This window comes from Sapajus apella, unplaced genomic scaffold (genome assembly GCF_009761245.1).
Source record: "Sapajus apella isolate SASKATOON/1434 unplaced genomic scaffold, GSC_monkey_1.0 scaffold18, whole genome shotgun sequence".
Taxonomy (NCBI): Eukaryota; Metazoa; Chordata; class Mammalia; order Primates; family Cebidae; genus Sapajus; species Sapajus apella.
In genome coordinates this window covers 31,463,989-31,485,002 of record NW_022436958.1, presented here as the reverse complement: position 1 = coordinate 31,485,002, position 21,014 = coordinate 31,463,989, and the positions used below count along the sequence as shown (strand labels likewise).

The following is a 21,014-nucleotide window of genomic DNA, read 5'->3' as shown; positions in this document are numbered from 1 at the left end:
ACTGCAGTTTTGGATGGTGAGCTTCTGGCCCTCCGTCTAGAATGTATGACACAAATGGAAGTTGTCCCCCAAACTACTTGTTGGTCATTTTGGCTTTCATAAATTATAAAATCACACAAATTTGAGTTTTTTTTTTTTTTTTTTTTTTTTAAAACGCTCTGTAGCTTGCATTTGGCTAATGAGAGGAGTTTGTTTTTCTTACATGACAACTTGTACTTCTTATTCTAAATGAGTACCTTATATAAATAATTGGAGCTTGTCAGTGTGGATATGACTATAGTAGCAATGGTTGGTTGAAGGAACATTTGCTTTTGGCTTAGCTGACTCATTATTAAATGAACAGCTTGGCAAATGGTTATTAGTTGCCTGGCAAACTGTGAAGGGTTTGAGGGTTTAATCTCATAAATATCGTTGTTGTTCTACCTGCCAATTTTCTTTTTTTTCCCCTTTTGGCCATTTATTTGAGGATAATAGAAAACTGCAGTGGAGGAGTTAACTGATTGGTTATCCCCGCACTAATCCCAGTACAAATATTAGTCCAGTAGCTCCATACAAGCTACAAAGTATAATGACAGTTGGCTCCAAATGAAGAAGGCTTTTGTTACATTCTACACGGAGAGTGGAATGTCATTAACAAGAGCTTTTTGTCTTTACTCAGAATATAGCTTTTATTTCAGGCTTAATTACGGTACACTATAGTATAAATTAAGTACAAGGATAAAGCTGTACTTTTCCAGATCTGTTTGGCCTTACATTTTAAATTAGGCTACACAATGCATAGATTTCATTGGGTTTTATTGAAGCAATGGATTGCCTACTAAAACTTAGAAGAAAACCAGGGCTTCCACAATTTAATGTTAATTTTTGAAATTTGCATATATTTAAAGCTTTAACCCGCCATGAAATTTCAGCTGTGCTTTGCTCTTACTGAAATTCCTGTTGCATGCTACTAGTCTGTTGCTTGCTGTCCTAGTGATCAGTAATATTGTGCCTTAGTCACCCAACCAGTTTTCAAGGTCACTTTCTCTGAGTTGGAAAAAGCGTTTTATAAACTGTGGGAAGAGTTGGGTCCTCCTGCTTCTTCCACTAAACTTGTTTTCCCTTGAGTAGAGTCATACAACAGCTCTGCGCTATTTAAAAAGAGTTGAATTGGAAATCTTTTTCTAAGATCCCTTTAGGAATCTTTAAATTCTGTGGCTATGTGTTCTTTAACATTTTTTTTTAAAGTTTGGCATATGCATTTAAATGTATGTACTGTTTAGATGTATCACACAATAATTCGTTTGTGAAACTTGTGTTTTGGGTTTTCTTTTTGAGATGCAATCTCACTCTTGCCCAGGCTGGAGTGCAGTGGCATGGTTTCGGCTCACTGCAACCTCTGCCTCCTGGGTTCAAGCGATTCTCCTGCCTTAGCCTCCTGAGTAGCTGGGATTATAGGCATGAGCCACCATGCCAGGCTAATTTTTGTATTTTTAATAGAGATGGGGTTTCACTGTGTTGGCCTGGCTGGTCTTGAATCCCTGACCTCAGGTGATCCTCCTGCATTGGCTTCCCAAAGTGCTGTGATTACAGACCTGAGCCACTGTGCCCGGCCAATACTTGTGTTTGATTGCGGTGCTCTGTTGGAGGTCTCAGCCATTATTTTGCCACTAGCAGAATATTGATACAGAATATGTGTAAGGCTTGTGTGTACTTGTGCCTGACCGTTCTGGAGCCTGCCTTCTGGGCTGATGCTGTGGTCTCTGGTCTCTACCAAGCCCTCAGTTGCCCACAGCCTTCACATTCCCCTCTGCTCAGTGATGGTAGCTGTGTAAGCATCTGGGTGGAGGTCAGCAGGGAGGCTGGTCATTCCACTTTTTTTTCTTTGTTTTCCTGGAACCAGTAAGCACAGCAGTGTCATTTGGAGCTCCCTGTAACTTAGGTAGAGCTGTGTATCTAAGGACTGGTGCTTTTGTGGTTTTGTGCTTTGCTCCATTCATCTGAGGTCTTAGGATTTATGAGTTTGCTTGTTAGCAGTTAATTTATTTTCTCATTCTTGTTTTCTTTCCTTGATGCCCCTGTTGCAATAGAGTATAATATATATGCATTATTTATTTCTCATTTTATGTTGATGTATTGCTTTGATCTTTCCTTACCCTTAAATCTTTGACCTTTTGGTGTGTTAATATATTTACAGAGGGGGGAAATGGCTATGATTCTTTAGGATGTACAACTCCCAGGTTCTTTTCAAACAAAAATAAATGGAATTTACAGTATAGGCTGCCTGATTTTGCCAGGCTTTTGTGGCTAAGTTATTGGCACGTGAGATTGTGTGGAGCAAAGTTGCTGTCATCTTTTCAATTTCTAATACTGCTGTTGCTTGCACTTTTATTATTTCAGAGGGCTCACATTTTGGCAGTGTTTGGACATCTGGTATCCTAATAATCCTTTAATTCCATGAATGTGTATTACATACAGGTCAGTGCACTGCACCATCTCACAGACTGTGCCGTGTGTTAACTGGAAACCATTGTTCTTAGGAGAAACAATGGCTACTGGGATCTTGTCTTGTGAGAGTGTTATGTCATAGATGTCACAGTTATCAACTATTTGTTGGCCATTGGGACATGTTTCTCCTTTGATGAAACTGTATTACCTCCTCACCCTTGCTCCCAGCTCAGCCCCCACCAACTACCTGTCCCTGTCCTGTCCCTACTCCATTTTTCCCAGAATAAGGTGGGATTTACACACACAGTTCCAAAGTGATGGCACTCAGCAGTTTGGACAACTGGGTCTGAACTCTACTTCTTTATGTGATGGGGACTGTCAGTTGAGTCTCCTGTAGGTCATGGAGCTGGATCCAGGGTTTGCTGAAGAAGGAGTCAAGCGGTCATCATTTCTGAAAGAAAGTGCTAATTACAGCGTCAGCTTCTCTGTGAATTAGAAGAAGAAAAGAAGTGTTAGATGAGATCATTGCTGCCAAATAATTGATGATTCAAATGTTACAGATCAAATAGGCATTTATTTACTTATTTGATAAATACTGAGTTTCTGTATTACTCTTAAGCCTATCAAAAGGATGACTTTTGGGCGTGTATATGAGAGTACAGGCTTTATGCCCACTAAAAATTCATTTTAGTTTAACAGTAATTAGATTAGAACACTTTCAAATAAATGTTTTTCTTGTTGTGATATGAATAGCACTTAATTAATCGAATGCTTTTTTATGTATTCTTTTGAATTTTCATGCATGTTTTGGAGTTTGGCCTTTAACTGCATTCTGATCTCTGACGGGATAATGATCTTAGTGTTTCGTTTTCTAGGAGCCAAGGATATGTTCTGGTTTGCTTTGTATTCCTTACTGTGCCAACATAGATGCTTTGATAATTTCTGAGATTTGTTCACCCCACGTTTGTTGTTAACTCCACATTTGTCATGCCCATGGTGGTGTAAATGACTAATTATAACTAGTTCAATGCTCTCTAGGAGATACTTATAGTTTTAGAGCAGAACTTGTTAACATCATAATTATGAAACCCCAGTAGATGCTAGGTACTGACTCAGGTCACGGGAAAACAGAGTGGATTCCTATTTTTGGGGGAGCCCATGATGGAGTCTGTTCATTTTGGTGGAGCCTAGTAAAGGAATCTCTTCATTTTTGTTTTGGGTTGGTGAGATTTTTGAACTAAGGGGTGTTTTTCTGAACCTTTTGTCTTTATTTGCCCAGAAATGGTTTAGCAGATTAGTAGACAGTTTACTTTTCTCTCATATGTATTCCCTTGAGGGAGTTCCTGCTTTCCAAAAGGAACTTAAGACTTGCTCAGTGGGCCTGACCCATTGTCTTGCAGGCTAGTATATTCTGTGTGAAGATGGCTTTGAGGTTTCCTGAAAGAGCTTGGTTCCCTGGTTTGTGGTCAACCTCAAAGGTTAGGGATGCTACCCTGTGGCACTCCTGACTTCCCTTAAAATACATTACATGAGTGAAGAATTCATCTGCTTTTTCTTGAAGTTGTCTGTCTTTTCAGCCTCTATCACCAGGTGACAAAATGAACTTCGTAAATATAACAGCCCTTCCTTCTATTTACTCCAACCCCACTTTTTGTGATGGTAAGGTTACTCTACTTTATTCAGAGATTGATGAACATTTTGGCTCATTACCTTATTTGACTTTATGACTTTTAGACTTTAAGTATATCCCTTTCAGTTTTTTCCTATTGCCTCAAGTTCTCATATTTCTAGTCTGCCTTTGGGACCCATTCACAGAAAATTCAGCCTCATTTGCTCATCCCTACAAATGCATCAATGCCATCAAAAATTACAGTTTAATTCCCAGGGGCAGGAGAGTCATAGGAGAAATCATGACCCAGGGACCAAGCAAAGCATTTGTGTCATTAAAAAATAAAAGGGGCCGGTTGCAGTGGCTCATGCCTGTAATCCCAGCACTTTGGGAGGCTGAAGCGGACAGATCATGAGGTCAGGAGTTTGCGACCAGCCTGACCAACATGGTAAAACCCAGCCTCTACTGAAAATACAAAAAAATTAGCCAGGCGTGGTGGTGTACACCTGTAGACCCAGTTACTTGGGAGGCTGAGTCAGGAGAATCGCTTGAACCCTGGAGGTGGAGGTTGCAGTGAGCCGAGATCGTGCCACTGCACTCCAGCCTGGGTGACAGAGTGACACGCTGTCTCAAAAAAAAAAAAGGTATATGGCATTAAAATGCAAGCCTGCTTTGCTGAATATAGTACTGTTTTGAGCATTTCAGGTTTCAATCATTAAGTTTTGTTCTGTCATCTGTCTCTTGCCACTTTGTTTTGTAATTATTTTCATATAATTTGTAGCACTATTTTGGGCATTTCAAGTCTCACCCATTAAGTTTTGTACTGTTAATCTGTCCCTTGCAATTTAGCTTTGTAATTATTTTCACATAATTTGGTGTTTATGTTTATCCAAGTATAGTCCAAATGAGGACAGGATTGGAAATAGAACATTTTTGGATATTTTGAAAGCACAAAAACATTCTTAAGGAATTAGAGAATAAATACTATACTGTATAAGCATAACTAACATTTTTACAGTTCTTAAGTTATATTAGCTTAGAAACATTTATAATTTGGTTGGAAAAAACAACTTTTATTTTCGGAACATCAAATTTAAAATAATGTAGCTCATTCCGATACTAATTAAATATACTAATTGAATTTACTTTTAAGTGTTTTCTACATTTGCTGGAAATAGTTCATTAAAATGTCTAACATCTCATGCTATTTTTTCAAAAAGTAAGCAACAACTAACATTGCAACAACACTTAACATTTTGGGGGTGATATGTTTTCAGTAACAGGGACCCAGCACATACTCATTTTCAGAGTAGGAGAAAATGGGGAAGGCATGCCCAGATTGAATATAATTTTAGGTACATCTCAGTTTCTTAATACCTCACTTTTGTCATCCTCAGGGACTTCAGGAAAAGATTGTTGCTTAGGTTGAGACAAATGCTTCAGTTCTTTCCTGTGTTGCCGTTGTTCTTATTTTGGTTTGGTTATTTCCATAATTAATTAAGCAGTTGCTGAAAAAGGAGGGCTGTGGAATCCTCAGGGGCAGATTAGAGAGTATTAGGAGGAGTCTGTGCCACTTTTGCAGGAGGGTTATTCCCTAGCAGAACCCCAGATGGCACACAGTATCCAGGGTGTGACAGGGGATGCCACAAAAAGAAGACACATTTCACCTCATGTTGTCACTGTGTGGTGGTGAAGCCAAACAGCAGCAGCAGTGCTAAAAATTGGCCTCCAGGTTTCTAGCAGTATAGTTTGGCTCACAAGAAAAATGCTTCCTGTTTCTGTCTTTTTTTTTTTTTTTTCATTTTTTTTTTTAAGAAATGGGGTCTTGCTATGTTGCCCAAGGTGACCTCAAACTCCTGGGCTCAAGTGATCCTCCTGCCTCGGCTTGTTGAGTCGTTGTCATTACAGGTGCATGCCACCAGGCTGGCTGTCGATTTCTGTTTTTAATGACACCTCAACTTGAATTTTTTCTGTATTCCCAGTCACAATTTCATGGTCAAAAAGCGATTGTTCATACCTGATTCTGATTCTGATTCCACTGTGGCACCCTCAGCACTTCTAGGGCCCAAAAGATATCGTTATTGTTTGTTGAATAACTTTTTTAGCTAACTGTAAAAGAAAATGGCACCTTCCTATTGAGTTTTCATGTAGCATTTCAATATCATTATTACATTTTTTGCCTTCTCCCCCTTGTTTCATTTGAAGAAAATAACTATACATGTGGCTTCTACATTTCGAAGCAAATTTGTTTAGTTTTTTAAGACAGTTTTTGCAGAGCACCCAATTTTGTGACGTGATAACTAAGCAAGGAGGCCTTGGGATATTCATTCTGTTCTGTTAGCAAGTAGATGTTTGCCCATTGGGATTTCTCTGCTACTTCTGAGAGATTTTCCAGACTTCCAGTTGCCCTGATACTTTACAGTTTTATAACCACTCCTCCCTAGTTTTAAAAACTTCTCTACAAACACCAATTAAGGCTATCACAAAATTTATGGTCCCCTTTTCCTGATTTCTTAAAAATATTTCCCTTTCTTCACAATATCTAGATAGTTCCCGTTTGTAAACCTGCGTTCCATTGGATTATACTTGGTTAATCTCAGATACCAAATCACATGAAAATAATTGTAAAGCTATCTGGCAAAGGACATTCGTTGATTGCTTTGTAAGTGGTACAAGACAAAATGTTTGACTCTTCCTTGAATAGATTTTTCTCTGCTGGTACCTTTCCTATAAAGGAGGCAAGAGTTTGCTGTATAGATGGTATATCATTTTTTATAATTAAAAAAATTCATGACCGGCTGTGGTGGCTCACGCCTGTAATCCGAGCACTTTGGGAGGTCAAGGCGGGTGGATTACCTGAGGTCAGGAGTTCAAGACTAGCCTGGCCAACATGGTGAAAGCTTGTCTCTATTAAAAATACAAAAATTAGTTGGGCCTGGTGGGGTACATCTGTAATTCCAGCTTCTCAGGAGGCTAAGGCAGGAGAATTGCTTGAACTTGGGAGGCAGAGATTGCAGTGAGCTGATCTCACCATTGCACTCTAGCCTGAGTGACAAGAGCAAAACTCTGTCTCATTCATAAATAAATAAATTCACAATGACATTGTCATGATTGACAGTTACAGTCCAGAAAAATACGCTGCTCTTCTAAGAGGCTTGCTAATCCTTTTCTTCCGTATCTTTGTTGACATTTGAAATCATTGAAATTTGGTTTTGGTTAAACCAGCTACTTACAGTATTTGGTTATTTTTGAATATTGATTAGGTTACCTTTCATAATGCTGCTAAAAGAAGTGCATGCTGGAGAATGACTTCCTGAAAAGTATTTTTATTTAACAAGATTACTCCTACACCATTTAAAGAATTCTTTGAATGTTTGGTGGGTATTGCATACATTTTACAGATGTATTTGGTCATCTCTTGCATGTGGAAATAGATGTTTTATTTTATAGTATCTGTACATCATATATAGATTCCTTTGTAGATTACGTTGCAGTGGGGAAATGTGCTGGGGAGCTATATGTTTTTCTCACCGTTTCACTGGAAGAAAAATACATTTCAGCACTTAGCTCACAAGTAGGGGTTTTAAGCTTTGGCTGCACATTAGAATCACCTAGGATCTTCTGAAAAGTTTTATTCCCAGGCTGTTTCCTAAACCAATTTATAGCAGCCTCCCTGGGGCTGGGACTCAGGCGTGGGTATTTTTTAAAGTTCCCCAGGTGATTTCAATATGCAGCCAAGGTTGCGATCCACTGCTTTAGAATAAAGTTAGAAGTATCTCAACTGCATATAATTTTGGAGCTTGAGTAGATTTGATTTCTTAACCATGTAGCCGAGTAGGATATTTTGCCATCATTATCAGATAAAGAAGAGTTTATTTAGGATTCACATAAGTTGTAAAATATGCAAATTTGGTTAAGTATAGTTTAATATTTTGAATTCAGCATCATTTAATCTCTTCCCTTTCAGTAACAAAATCTTTTTCCTTCTAGTGTTTTATGAACCTTATGGTCTTAGGAACAAAAGAAATCGGGTTTTAACTTTTTCCTAATTCTTATATCTTTAATCTTATATTTTTTCTCTTTGTTCTGAACCCTTTGCATAAGTATCTATTTAGATGTCTTATTCTGAAAGAGTTTGCAGCAGTTTACCAGGATACGTGAAGTATGACAAGGTGGTATAAATTAAACACAGGGTGAAATAGGAAAAACATGGATTGGGACAATGTACAGTCAGGGGTGAGGCTAAAAATTCATGACCAGTGGACCTATCCATGCATTACAGCAAACTCGTTGAGCCAGCAGGGCCAATGAATGTGTCATGTGACATTTCTGTAGGAAAAAGTGAGGACTGCTGCCATGGTCTATCTCTGTGCCTTTGAGGCTTAGGAATTGGGACACTCAGGATTAGGGGGCTGCTCACACGCAGAGAAGAAACTGAAAACATTGAACAGACTAACTTTGAACATTTGTGTTACGTGCTAGGCATTCTGCAAGGAGTTTTATAGCTCTGATGTCCCCTACCTCACAATAATCTCATGTAGGTGGTAGTAATCTTCTTTTACAGAAAAGGAAACTGAGGCTCAAAGATGTTAGATAACCCACCTAGGTAATCAAGCCAGCAAATGGCAGAGCCAAACTTCTAAGCCAGCTGTAATGTAGAGTGCAGCCCTTCTGTAGTAGATCCTGGAGGATCAGATTCTTGTTAATCACAGTTCCTGATTGTACTCAGTACTATTTGTAGGATAAATATTTTTTTTTTTTGTGGGGAGACCAAAGGCCATATAACAATATGAGAACGTCTCATATTCAGTTATGGCAAGGTGTAGTGGCTCACAGCTGTAATTTTAGCACTTTGGGAGACCAAGGCAGGAGGATTGCCTGAGCCCAGGAGCTCAAGACTAGCCTGGGCAATATAATGAGACCCCATCTCTACAAAAAAAATAAAAATAAAGGTGACCTGGATGTGGTAGCATGTACCCATCACTCCTGCTACTCAGGAGACTGAGGCATGAAGCTTGCTTGTGCCAGGAAGGTCGAAGCTTCTGTGAGCTGTAATTACACCATTGCACTCCAGCCTGGACAACAGAGTGAGATTGTCTAAAAAAATAAAATTCATTTTTTTCCATTTTTTTCAATTCTGTTATTTTTTGGAGGCGGGGAAGTTTTTTTTCCTCCCAGCTCCTCATATTTCTAGAGTAGGATACTTTATGTATTTTGTATTCCCCACTCCATCTAGCATGTCGCACTAATGTCTGGTTTGGCAAATTTTGCAGGGCTGGCATCACAGCAATGTGTGGGTGTCCCTCTTTGAGATGTCTCCCGCACATGGCTCCCTGCAGAGGGGTGCCGCTGTGGCTGCCACTTCAGTTCTAGCAGATGGATAGGGTATCTTCCATGCTATCCCATTTTAAGGTTGGTCTTCCCACTCTTGTGAAATTTCACTTGTGGTACATTTCAGATGGAGCTGCATGAACAGCTCTGTCAGCCTCTGAGAAGTAACTACTGTGCCATAGCTTGGTTTGGCACTTGATGACATGCCCGAGTCTCATTTCCTAGGCTTCCAAGGGAGCCACTGTGTTAGATTCCTTGGCTATATTTTTGCAAATGTGTTGCCTGGATTTCAGAGTTCTGTAATTTTTTCCAACTTTGACCTCGTGGGTGTTTTTGTTTGCTTGCCTTTCTTTTTAAAATCTCAATGCAGTTTTTACCCTTTTCTGTCCTTGTGAAATTCACACCACGTCAGCACAACAGTCTCTCTTATTTCCAGCTTTGCTTCTTACCCCTCTCCTCTGGTCAGACTCAGGCAGTACTGTTGGTCAGATGCCACGCCCCCCCTGCCTCCCGCCGGGGCACTTTTGACAGTCATATGTATCCCTCCTCTCATCTCTCCCAAGCTTCCTCTCTGCCTTCTTTCAAAGCTCAGTCTTCTGCTTTGCCACTCAAAAGTCTGGTTTTTGGACCCATGGCATTGGCATCACATGGAAGCCTGCTAGAAATGCAGATTCTCAGGCTGCACTCCAGCCCTTCTGAATGGGAATCTGCATCTTAGCAAATTGCTGAGGTGATCTGCATGCCCATCCAAATTATGGGAGTGCCGCTTTAACTCATGCTTCTGCCTTGGGTTGTGACCTAATTAAGAGAACAGGATGTTTGAACCTATTCATTCTGTAGAAAGAATTGGCTAAAAAAATTTTATCTTTAGGCAATAGTTTTGTCATTTTTAGGGTTAGGGACAAATAAACATGTTTGGGAATAAACGTCTTTTCCTAATCATGTGAATGAAGTTAGGGCATTAGGAAAAGCTTAATTTACCAGATAGATTGTTACCAAGGGAGCATTCAGATAACACCCATCATCGTTTTGAAAAGAAATGGAGGGGGTGGTTTTGTGGAAAGATTTCTAGTTTTCAGGTTTTTACTTGCTTACACGTGGAAATACTATCCTGGGGATCAGTGATAGCACAGGTCACATCCCAAGATAAAGCAACACGCATTTCTCCCTAAGGCAAGTTTCATCATGTCTGTAAGCATTAAGGTTCTACAGTGTGGAAAAGCTGCTGTGTAGGACAATGGATAGTGCAGGATTTGGAGACCTGGACCCCCTAGCCAAGAAGTGAAGGGGGACAGCTCAGCTACATGGAAGAAGAATGTGACGTTGAGTGATCAAGCTGATGCAAAGCCACTCTCGGCCCCCTGGTTATATCTATAGGTTCTATAGGTTTTCTAAAAGAGTTTTGTGCGCGCGCGTGCATGCGCGAGCACACACACACACACACCCCACAGTTTTCTAAAAGAGTTACACACACACACACACACACACAGAGTTCAGAGTTTTGAAGGAATAGAATTTGCTAAATTACATCTATACGTTCTATAGGTTTTCTTTTAGAAAACCTATACACACACACTCAGTTTTCTAAAAGACACACACACACACACACACACACACAAATTTGGTTGCTGCAGTGTTACAGAACCTGATACTGTGGGTAGGTGGATGGCCTGATACTCTGGCCTTCTAAATGCAAAGGGCTAAAAAGTGTGTTTTTCTAGACTGACTCAACCTTGCCTTCAATGCGAAAGAATTTCCTTTTGTATGACCATTAGTTGTTTTTGTGCATTTTGATAAATGATTTAAGTTTGGAGTTATAGAAAGGCATTCACTTGCATTTAGAGCACAGCTGCATTTAAGAGACATTGTTCTCATTTCTTTGAACATTAGGCATCTGTTTAAACTGGACCCTACCTAATGCTGCAGACCTTCAAAGTGGGCCATCCCCTCACTGAGCAGATGCTATTGACTTGAAATAGGAGTGGCCAGGGCAGTGTTCCGTTTCTCCTTCAGCAGTGTCTTATGGCATCAGAACTTAATACCAGAAGCAGATGGAAACTGGACCTCAGGTTTCAGATCTTATTCAAAGGACAAGAGTTGCTGAATTGAAAAGTGTCAGATTTAGGAAACCTGTAATCATTCAAATGGATGAGGGGAATGATGAAGGAAAAACATTGTCTATATAGTGAAAAGAAAATAGAAAAATTGATAGTTTCTAAGGAGCTTATCTTTGGTTAAAAGTGCTTTATTTTTATTATTTTTTTAATTTTTTTGAGACAGAGTCTCGCTTTGTCACTCAGGCTAGAGTGCAGTGGCGCAACCTCAGTTCACTGCAACCTCCACCTCCCAGGTTCAAGCAATTCTTGTTCCCCAGCCTTCTCAGTCACTGGGATTACACGTGCACACCACCACACCCAGCTAATTTTTTTGTAGAAACCAGGTTTCCTCATGTTGGCCAGGCTTGTCTTGAACTCCTGACTTCAGGTGATTTGTCTGCCTTGGCCTCCCAAAGTGTTGGGATTACAGGCGTGAGCCACTGCACCCAGCCAAAAGCACTTCAAATAAACCTATATATTAAAGAATGTATATGTGTTACATGTTACAGAATTTTGGCCAAGTTGTCGGATATATAGGATCTTTTTAGTAGTATGAGGATTAGGCAGTACTAAACGTGCAAAGGTAGCAGCCCAAATTAGGATGTTCTACTCGGGTAACTTTGAGTGAACAGGAAGCTCATTATTATTGAATATATTCATAGGATGCGTAAATGCACCGTTCTTTCATCATTAATACATAATAGCAAAAATGAGGTTTCTTTGATCATTTAGGTTTTCTTGTCCTTTTTCGATAGCACCTTGAAAGTGAGTTACACTGGTCTGGTACCCTTTGGTTGAGGGTTACATTAGACTGAAGCTTTTATGGGAGTCGTCCGGCAATAACTTAAAACAACGAACTAAAACCAATATGAACTTGAATATTACAGAAAAATGTGGTTTATTAAAAGTTCCCATTTGTTTTATTTCCCAGCTTTGTTGTCATATGTCTTTACATAAAACTTTTATTCTCTGTAGCAGCGTTTCCAAGATATGACCCACAAAGCATTCTTTTCCTGCTTTGTTAATGTGGATTAAACTATGGCAGTTTATCTACTGCAGGACTTCTCAGAGCTCTGACAGTATTAATATTCCCTGTGACTCTTTTAGAATGAGATATAGTATCTGATGTTTCCCAAGCTTATTTTACTTCACCTGCCGCACTCTTACCTACCACCTCCTCTTTTTTCCTTGATGGAATATCTACTATGGGAAATAATACTATAGCATTTTCAAATATATTTTCTCATTTGCCATCACAGCAGCCCTGAGAAACAGAGACAGTTTTGTTGTCCCCTTTTGGATGAGGGAAGAGCTAAGATCTACCACAGTTCAGGCTGGCACCAGGGTGCAGGTGTCCTAGTAACTCACCCAGTCTTTTATCTCTCTGTCAAGCCTTCAGTTCAGGTATGAGGTGCTTAGTCCTGTGTGGCAGGGCTCTCTGCTGGCAGAGATGGGGGTTCATCTAGGTGATAACAATGACTTGAAGTTCCTGTGTCCTGTGGCTGGCCCACAGAGCTCTGTGGTCTCCTGTGGAGAACATTCTAATCTGAGCTGATAATGTGGGTGAGAGAGTTGGTCCGTATGTATCTCCTTTGAAGTAATGGCTTGGGTAGCCCCTCTGGTAGGCTTTCAAATAGGAAAGTTACCCAGGAACTCAACTGTGATTCACCTGTGTTTTGCTTCCCACCTTTTACCCCATGGTACTATGTCATGTTTTGCTCTTTTTATAGAAAGAAATTCAAGCCATGAGTCAGTGCAGCCATCCCAACGTAGTGACCTATTACACCTCTTTTGTGGTCAAAGATGAACTTTGGCTGGTCATGAAATTACTAAGTGGAGGTAAGTGGATTTTGTTATTTGTTTGCTTATTTTCTGTCCTTTTGTTGGAAGCAGCATTTTGGAGAGAACTTAAGACTGGATCCCTTCTCTCCTGTATTTGAAAGTTGGTTTGGTTTCTCATTGCCTAGAAGATAACGTCCAGATTGCTTCTCATTGGTCTTCAAAGCTTTTCATAATTTCGGTTAACTTCCAGGAATATCTATGTCCTCTTCTCCATGTATGAAATGCCTAACCTTTTAGGCCGAGAGGCAGCCCACTCAATGTCTTATGTGCTCTTAAGCTTTGCCCCTGAACCTTCCTCTTTTCTCAGCCTTGCATCTGTCCTTTCTTTTCCATGTGCTTTTCTTTTTCACGTGCTCAGGCCTAAAAGGTCACATCCTCTCCATTGTAACCACTTACTCTTCAGAAAGGTTAGCCAGTCCTTTCTCTTTGAGTCTTTTCTATTTAGGTCCTTAACACATTACAGTTTACTGAATTACCTCAGTGCCATTGATTAGAATGTTCTGTGATGATGGAAATGTTCTGAGGTGCTGCTGTCTACTTTTTACTAATCCCATGTGACTCTTAAGCATCTGACAGGTAGCTGGTGTGACTGAGGGACTGAGTATTCAATTTTAACTCACTTGTATTTAAAGCATCTTGTGTGGCTACAGTATTGGGCAGTGCATAGATTGTGAACTTCATGAAGATTGTCTAATGCACTTTGAATTCGTTGAACTTAGCGTCCAGTGGATGCTCACTAAATGTGGTTTCAGTTGGCATGGGGAGAAATGGGTGCTACATATTCACTCGCAGTATTGACCAGAAGTGGCACTATCTTCATCCTATTGTTGCATTTGAAAAGGGCAAGTCACTTCCTTTCTCCAGCTTCAGATCCCTGCAGCGATGCAAGCCATTGACAATTTAATTTACAAGGTGTGTTCACATCCCTGTATTTTGTTTCTTTTAATCTTCTAACATCACTCTCAGAGAGAGAATGATAATGATAACTGTTGCCTTCTTTGAACACTAACCCTGTGGCTAGATCCTGTCCAAGGCAATTTACTGACCTTACCACATTTAATCTTGACAATGTCCCCGAATGGCCTTGTCACCATCCCTGTTTTTCAGAAATTACACCAAAGCTCAAGGGAGTTTAGCAGCTTGCCCAAGGCCGCACACAGAGTAAATGTTGGTGCTGGAATTTGTGACTGTAAAACCTGTTGACTTAAAAATTACCATGCTGTGCTGCCAGTATTTACACCTTCATTTTACAGATGTGGGCACTGAAGCTTAGAAAGCTCAAGTGATTTCCTTGGGAGCACCCAGCATACCCACATCTCTAATGTGTTATCTTTTGAGGGCTTCATTCCCTGTGTATCTTTCTGAGACGTGAAGTATAGTTTAGGATCAGAGGAGAACATTTTGCTGTGCCTGGACAACCCAAAACTAGCGTAGCAGAATTTATCTGATAGAGCCCATTTTAATCTGCAGATGTTGAGGGAGGTGTCTTATTATTCCCCCCCCCCCTTTTTTTTTTTTAAGAAACTCTCTTGGATCAAGCAGAAGCCCAAAAATGAGATGCGAAAGACATTGTAATTGGTTCGGATTGGCTTGTGTGGGTCTCGGCAGGGAGCCCTGGAGAGTTTAGTTCTGTTCTGTTCCGTTCTCAGTCTTCCTCAGTCTTATTAGTCATTGTTTCCTTGAGTGCCTACTTCAGTTTTTAATTACAAAGAAAAAAAAAAGGAAAAGAGAAAGGAGGCTGCCAGAGCTGGACTGCAGTCCATTTGAGTGCTGGAACTGTCCCTTCATTCAGCAGAGGGATTTGTGCTTTGCCAACAAGATGATCTTAAGCCATTCACTTTTTGTGGGGTTCCATAACTCTGAGGAATTGAGAAATTCTGGTGACTCAAGACCCTGATTAGTCCCAAGTGCTCTGCTCAGGCTAAAGAGTTTACCTTTTACTTTTATGAAGCTGAGAATCTTCTTCTGTTTTCTGAGGAGGATCTGACAGAAAATTTCATTGTCTTTTTTTAAGAGTCCAATTTAGCCTCTCTGGGCTTTAGGTAAGAACAGCTTTTAAACAGGTTTCTACAGGTAAGGATGTGGGCAGACGTGGACTCTTGTTCATTTTTCTTTCAGCAGAGCAGAAATGCAGGCATGCCTGGTATGGTATGTCCTTATAAAATAAAAAGAAAATGTTTTTGGAATTACCATTTTTTAAGTAACACAAAAATCTTAAAAGCCAACAAATAAACACAATTTTTTTTTCCTCTGGGGGAAGATAGGCCTTTGTATTCTTCTATTTCATTACATCGAATCTCTTAATGAGGGGCGGGCAGCTATATCTGATGGGGAAGCTCAATCCTCTTAGTTAATTATAAAGAGCCTAGAGCCAAATTCAGGTCCTGAGGTAAGCCATTTGTTAACTCTTCAGAAATGTTGAACCCCCACGTAATTCCGGCTTTTCAACTGACCCAGGGGTTTGGAATACTAATTAATATGTGTTGAAACATGAATTCACAGTGCCAAGGATACTAATCTGTATATGGTAACAAAGTGCTAGGTATTAGTTTCTTTATTGTAAGTGTTAGTGCCTCAAATATCAGATAAATGTATTAAAGATCAGCCGGGTGCAGTGGCTTACGCCTATAAGCCCAACACTTTAGGAGGCCAAGGTGGGTAGATCACTTAAGCCCTGGAGTTCACCACCAGTGTGGACAGCATGGTGAAGCCCCATCTCTACAAAAATTATGAAAATTAGGCAGACATGGTGGCAGGTACCTGTAGTCCCAGCTACTTGAGAAGCTGAGGTAGGAGGATCACTTGATCCTGGGAAGTTGAGGCTGCAGTGAGCTGTGATTGTACCACTGCAATCCAGCTTGCATGACAGAGGCGGCCTCTGTCTCAAATAAAAAAAGAAAAAGAAGGAAAGAAAATAAGGATCATGTAGTGTCGCAGGAAGGAATCTTCTGGTTATAAGCACAGGTCTAGAAACAACATACTTCTTTCCCCCTTGCAGTTGTGATTTAGATGCTCAAAGAGTATGGTTTTTCCTCTCAGCAGTTCACTTCTGCCTTTTCTCCTGGCTTCATACTCCTTTGTTTGTCAGTTCAGACTGCTTGCTTTAGAAGGTTGCTCTTAGGAATTTTTGCGAGAAATACTGTACCCAGTATTTCTAGGGAAAAGGGACAACCATGGAATGGCCATGAACAACCTTCTGGTTCCTGACCCAGAATCCTTCTTGTTAAATTCACACTGACAGTGCTCTTGCAAACTTGGATTTAGTGTTTTTGTTAATGGGGCTGCCATTCAGTTGTTTGTCTGCCTTGGGAATATTTGTATTAAATAAAGCCCATATTTTGATGTTTCCATTAAATTTCTTACCATAGTGGAGGCTGGTTCTGAAAAGGTATTGAGGGTGCTTATGTTTTAATTCTTCTGTTTGTCTACTTAGGTTCAATGTTGGATATCATAAAATACATTGTCAACCGAGGAGAACATAAGAACGGAGTCCTGGAAGAGGCAATAATAGCAACAATTCTTAAAGAGGTTTTGGAAGGCTTAGACTATCTACACAGAAATGGTCAGATTCACAGGTATGACCTCTGCACAGATGTTTAAATTCAGCTGTTCCTATCTTCAGCCCTAGTTTGTAAAGAATGTTAAGGAAATATGTGTTGCAGGCAGGTGTTGACTTTAACTTAGGCTAAATAGATGGGGAAAAGGTACTTAACAAAGAAACAAGAGAATACAATTTGATGAATTATATTGGTATCCTTGGGATTGCTTCAGTTGCTTTCACTGGAATAAGAGTGGAATATAAAAAGGACTACATGGACTCATTAAAAAAAAGTCAGTAATGATAACTACTCTTGAATTATACTAGTTGAACTGGATAGCATTTCTACCTTTCTAACACAAGCAATACTGTCCAAACATTGTAATATGTGAATTATTTTTGATGTGGTGGTAAGAGGGAAGAAGAAGGCACTCTTCTTCTGTGACATAAAATGCCAATTCTTCATATAGTCAAATCACATAGGATGAGTGCTTGATGTTTCACATGAGTTAGTGCTACTTGGGCTCTTAGGAATTATTGCAAGTAAAGAGCCATTTACCAGTAATACTAATAATGTAATTCTCCTACCCTGAAATTTATATTTAATTATTTCTACTATATTTTTCTTCTTCTTCTTCTTCTTCTTTTTTTTTTTTTTTTTTTTTTTTTTAAGTTGGAGTCTTGCTGTGTCGCATAGGCTGGAGTGCAATGGTATGATCTTGGCTCACTGCAACCTCTGCCTCCTGGGTTCAGGCGATTCTCCTGCCACAGCCTCCCTAGTAGCTGCAATTACAGGCGCCCACCACCACACCTGGCTAATTTTCATATTTTTAGTAGAGATGGGGTTTTGCCAAGTTGGCCAGGCTGGACTGGAACTCTTGACCCCAGATGATCTGCCCGCCTTGGCCTCCCAAAGCGTTGGGATTACAGGCGTGAGCCACCATGCCTGGCCTGTATTTTTCATTAATTAGAAAAAAATTACTTTAGAAATTGAATTTATAAATTGCAAATTGTCATTTTTCAAAGTATTAAGATTGTACAGGTTTTATATAGTAAAGAAATATTATATATAGCCTATAATTCCTATTTATAATCCATCTCTCGCCAGGGGAGAGAAGTTCATTTTTCAGAAAGAGAATTAACTTGAAACTGTACTCCAGACAAATTTAAGTGGAAGTAGAGGAGCTTTACATAGACTGGGCTGTAATAGTTGGTAGAATGACAGTAGTGTGAGTTTATGGGCAGTCTCTAACTCTGAAGCATAAAATAGAGAGTCTGCTTACTGATGATTTAGTTACATTTGGATAATTATTTCATATAAAATATTTCTTTCTAAAATCCTTACTCTCCCCAGGAGCAAACTAAAATGACAGGTGTATTCTTATACCTTTTTTTGAGCAGAGTTTCACTCTTGTTGCCCAGGCTGTAGTGCAATGGTACAGTCTTGGCTCACTGCAACCCCCGCCTCCCGGGCTCAAGTGATTATCTTGCCTCAGCCTTTCAAGTAGCTGGGATTACAGGCACCCGCCACCATGCCCAATTAATTTTCGTATTTTTAGTAGAGACAAGGTTTCACCATGTTGCCCAGTCTGGTATCCAACTCCTGATCTCAGGTGCTCTGCCCTCCTCAGCCTCCTAAAGTGCTGGGATAACACGAGTGAGCCACTGTGCCCAGCCTATAACTTTTAAAATCTGTGATATAATCTTAATATCTAGAAAATGATTATGTCAAAGAGCTACATTGTGTGATATGTTTTAAAATCTTCCTGAGTGAATCAATAAAGTCTGTACCCCACAATTTATTTTCTATTTTTTTTTAATAGGGATCTGAAAGCTGGTAATATTCTTCTGGGTGAAGATGGTTCGGTGCAAATAGCAGGTAAAGCTGATAAACAGAAAAATTCTTTACTTGTTTACAGAAGTGTTACAGTTTCAAGGAATGTAGAATCATTCCTGAGAAATGAATAAATGCATGTAATCTCATTTAAGAATGTATCTGGGCTGCCTGGTTTTATATGACATGTATTTACAGAATGTTTGGGTCTGAAGGATAACATGTTTTCCTTATTGTTTTGATAAGTCATTAGATCATCCTGTAAAAAAATGCCATTTTAGTACATAGCCTTTTAATGAAGAACAATTTTACTTTCAATTTTATTATGTTTTCTACCATTCACATTGTACAATGGTAATACGTAACTTCAAGAAATGCACTTTTGAAAAAGCTTTCTGATAAGTTTGAAATTTTAAAACATTGTATACATCAATGAAAAATTAATTTGTTCTTAAGAAGTACCTGGAAGAATTGTAAACTTTAAAAATCTGGATCTTATTTTGTTCTTAAATCTGACCCAACATGGCTACTCTTGACTAAGCTGGCAGGCTGGGGATGCAGTGAATATCTGTTGCACGAACACGCAACGTCAGCTGAGCGCTTTCTGTGCTCGAAGCCTCTCATTTTGTTATTGGCCGTAGAGTAACCTTAAAGGCCAGGGATAAGATGTAGCCACGTCCATATTAACTCTTGCTTTACCCATGTCCTTAAAAGTCTGTCTCAGCAATCCTTTTAGCTTTCATGGTTTCTTAGGGGGGTGCTTTTGGCATTTTTGGCTAGACAGTCCTTCCCTGTACTGGACCGACCTGTCATTGCAGAGAAGAGTAAGATGAGCTCACATGCACCCATCACCTGGTTTCAATAATTATCGGTCTTTGGCAACTCTTGATTCATCTCCCACCTCCCCCCTACTCTGGTGCCTTTCCTCATAGTGGATGCTTCATTTAGTTCTTGAGCCATCCGAATTGGTGCTTTGTGTGTGCATCTTGTCCTTACGAGTGGACTGTATCCCACAGGCTAGGGACAGTTTGAAAAAGTACTTCAGTAAAACAAGTGACAGCTGAAAAACATCTGTGGGCAGAAATTTCAAACCGTCCAGCCCTAAGCAGTCTGGTAGTTCGGAGTGCAGCCTCTGGTATCAACTGACTTGGTTGAAATTCCGAGCCTACCTCTTAGTAGCTCTGCCACCTTGAGCAGGATACCAAGCCTTCGTATGACTCAGTTTCCTTAAAGAGGGGTAAAAATATAACCTACTTCATCTCTGTTTGTGAAATCAAGGTCCAGTGATCTTAGCAGTGGCCAACATGTAATAGGCATGCAGTAAATATCAGTAACTGCTGTTCTACCCTGGCCGCTGCTGCTACTACTGTTGCTACTATTACTGCTATTACTGCCACTAACAGGATCACACTGACACTCCCTTGCACTGACTGGAGATCATGTGAACCTCAAATTACGCTGCAAGAGCTTCAACTCTGAGGGGTCTTATGAGTTACCAAAAGGTAATACTTATTAATTGTGGAATTTGGAAGCTAACTTGCCATTAATCTTGCTCTAAGCTGATAAGAAAGTACAGCTAATTTTCTGTTTTGTGATGAAATGTTAGTTTCTCACTAAGAGGGTCAAAATAGCAGTGAACTGCCTTTGAAATGCAAAGGCTGGTCAACCCCTGTCTTACTCTATTACTTGGTTCTCTGTCAGTCATCCCATCCCATCATTCTTGTCAGATTAATGATCTGAGCCTCTCCCTGAGCCTTTTGGAACACATCGTCCTTTTCTTTTTCCCAGTAGGAATCCCCAAGGTAAGATTTCCTGACTTTTTCTTTCCGTCACAGGCCTTTGGGTTTTTCCTCACTGCCTAGGTGTCTGTTGTGACCCAGTAGGTGGCTGCACTGCAGGGGCTGCAGAGTTCAGAAGGGCTCAGGCAGGAAGCCCCCGCCCGGGGTGGTTGTGGAAATTAAATGAATTGATGTATAGAGAGGGCTGTGCCTTCCCTGTGCCTGGCATGTGCTGAGGACTTTGTGTTCCAGGCATTCGGGGCTTCCTTGGCACCTTGTCGAGTACGCAACCTCATGCTTGTGTAATAACACAAGCTGGAGTGGCCATTTCCCAGATGTATGGTGGCTGCTTGACAGGCACCTAAATGTGTAGCTTCTGCATCTCTGGAGCTATCGCTTTCTAGAATTCACACTTAATTTCCCCCATATTATCTGACCTGATCATAACATCGAACTAAGACAGTATTTAAAGTTTGAATTTTTAGTGCTAACTATAATATAAAATAAGGTTATTGCCTTAAAGCATTTTTAATGTCTCTTTGGAAAGGTAGATGTTACT

General features: G+C 40.0%; 1 protein-coding gene across 1 annotated transcript in view; it reads left to right on the top strand.

Moving 5' to 3' along the window:
• STK39 (serine/threonine kinase 39) overlaps nucleotides 1-21,014 on the top strand; it is a 317,234-nt gene that overhangs the window by 66,544 nt on the left and 229,676 nt on the right. Inside the window, exons 3-5 of the mRNA XM_032286623.1 lie at nucleotides 13,194-13,302; nucleotides 16,739-16,880; nucleotides 18,667-18,722. Coding sequence (XP_032142514.1) covers nucleotides 13,194-13,302; nucleotides 16,739-16,880; nucleotides 18,667-18,722 — 307 coding nt within the window. The remainder of the gene's footprint in view (nucleotides 1-13,193; nucleotides 13,303-16,738; nucleotides 16,881-18,666; nucleotides 18,723-21,014) is intronic.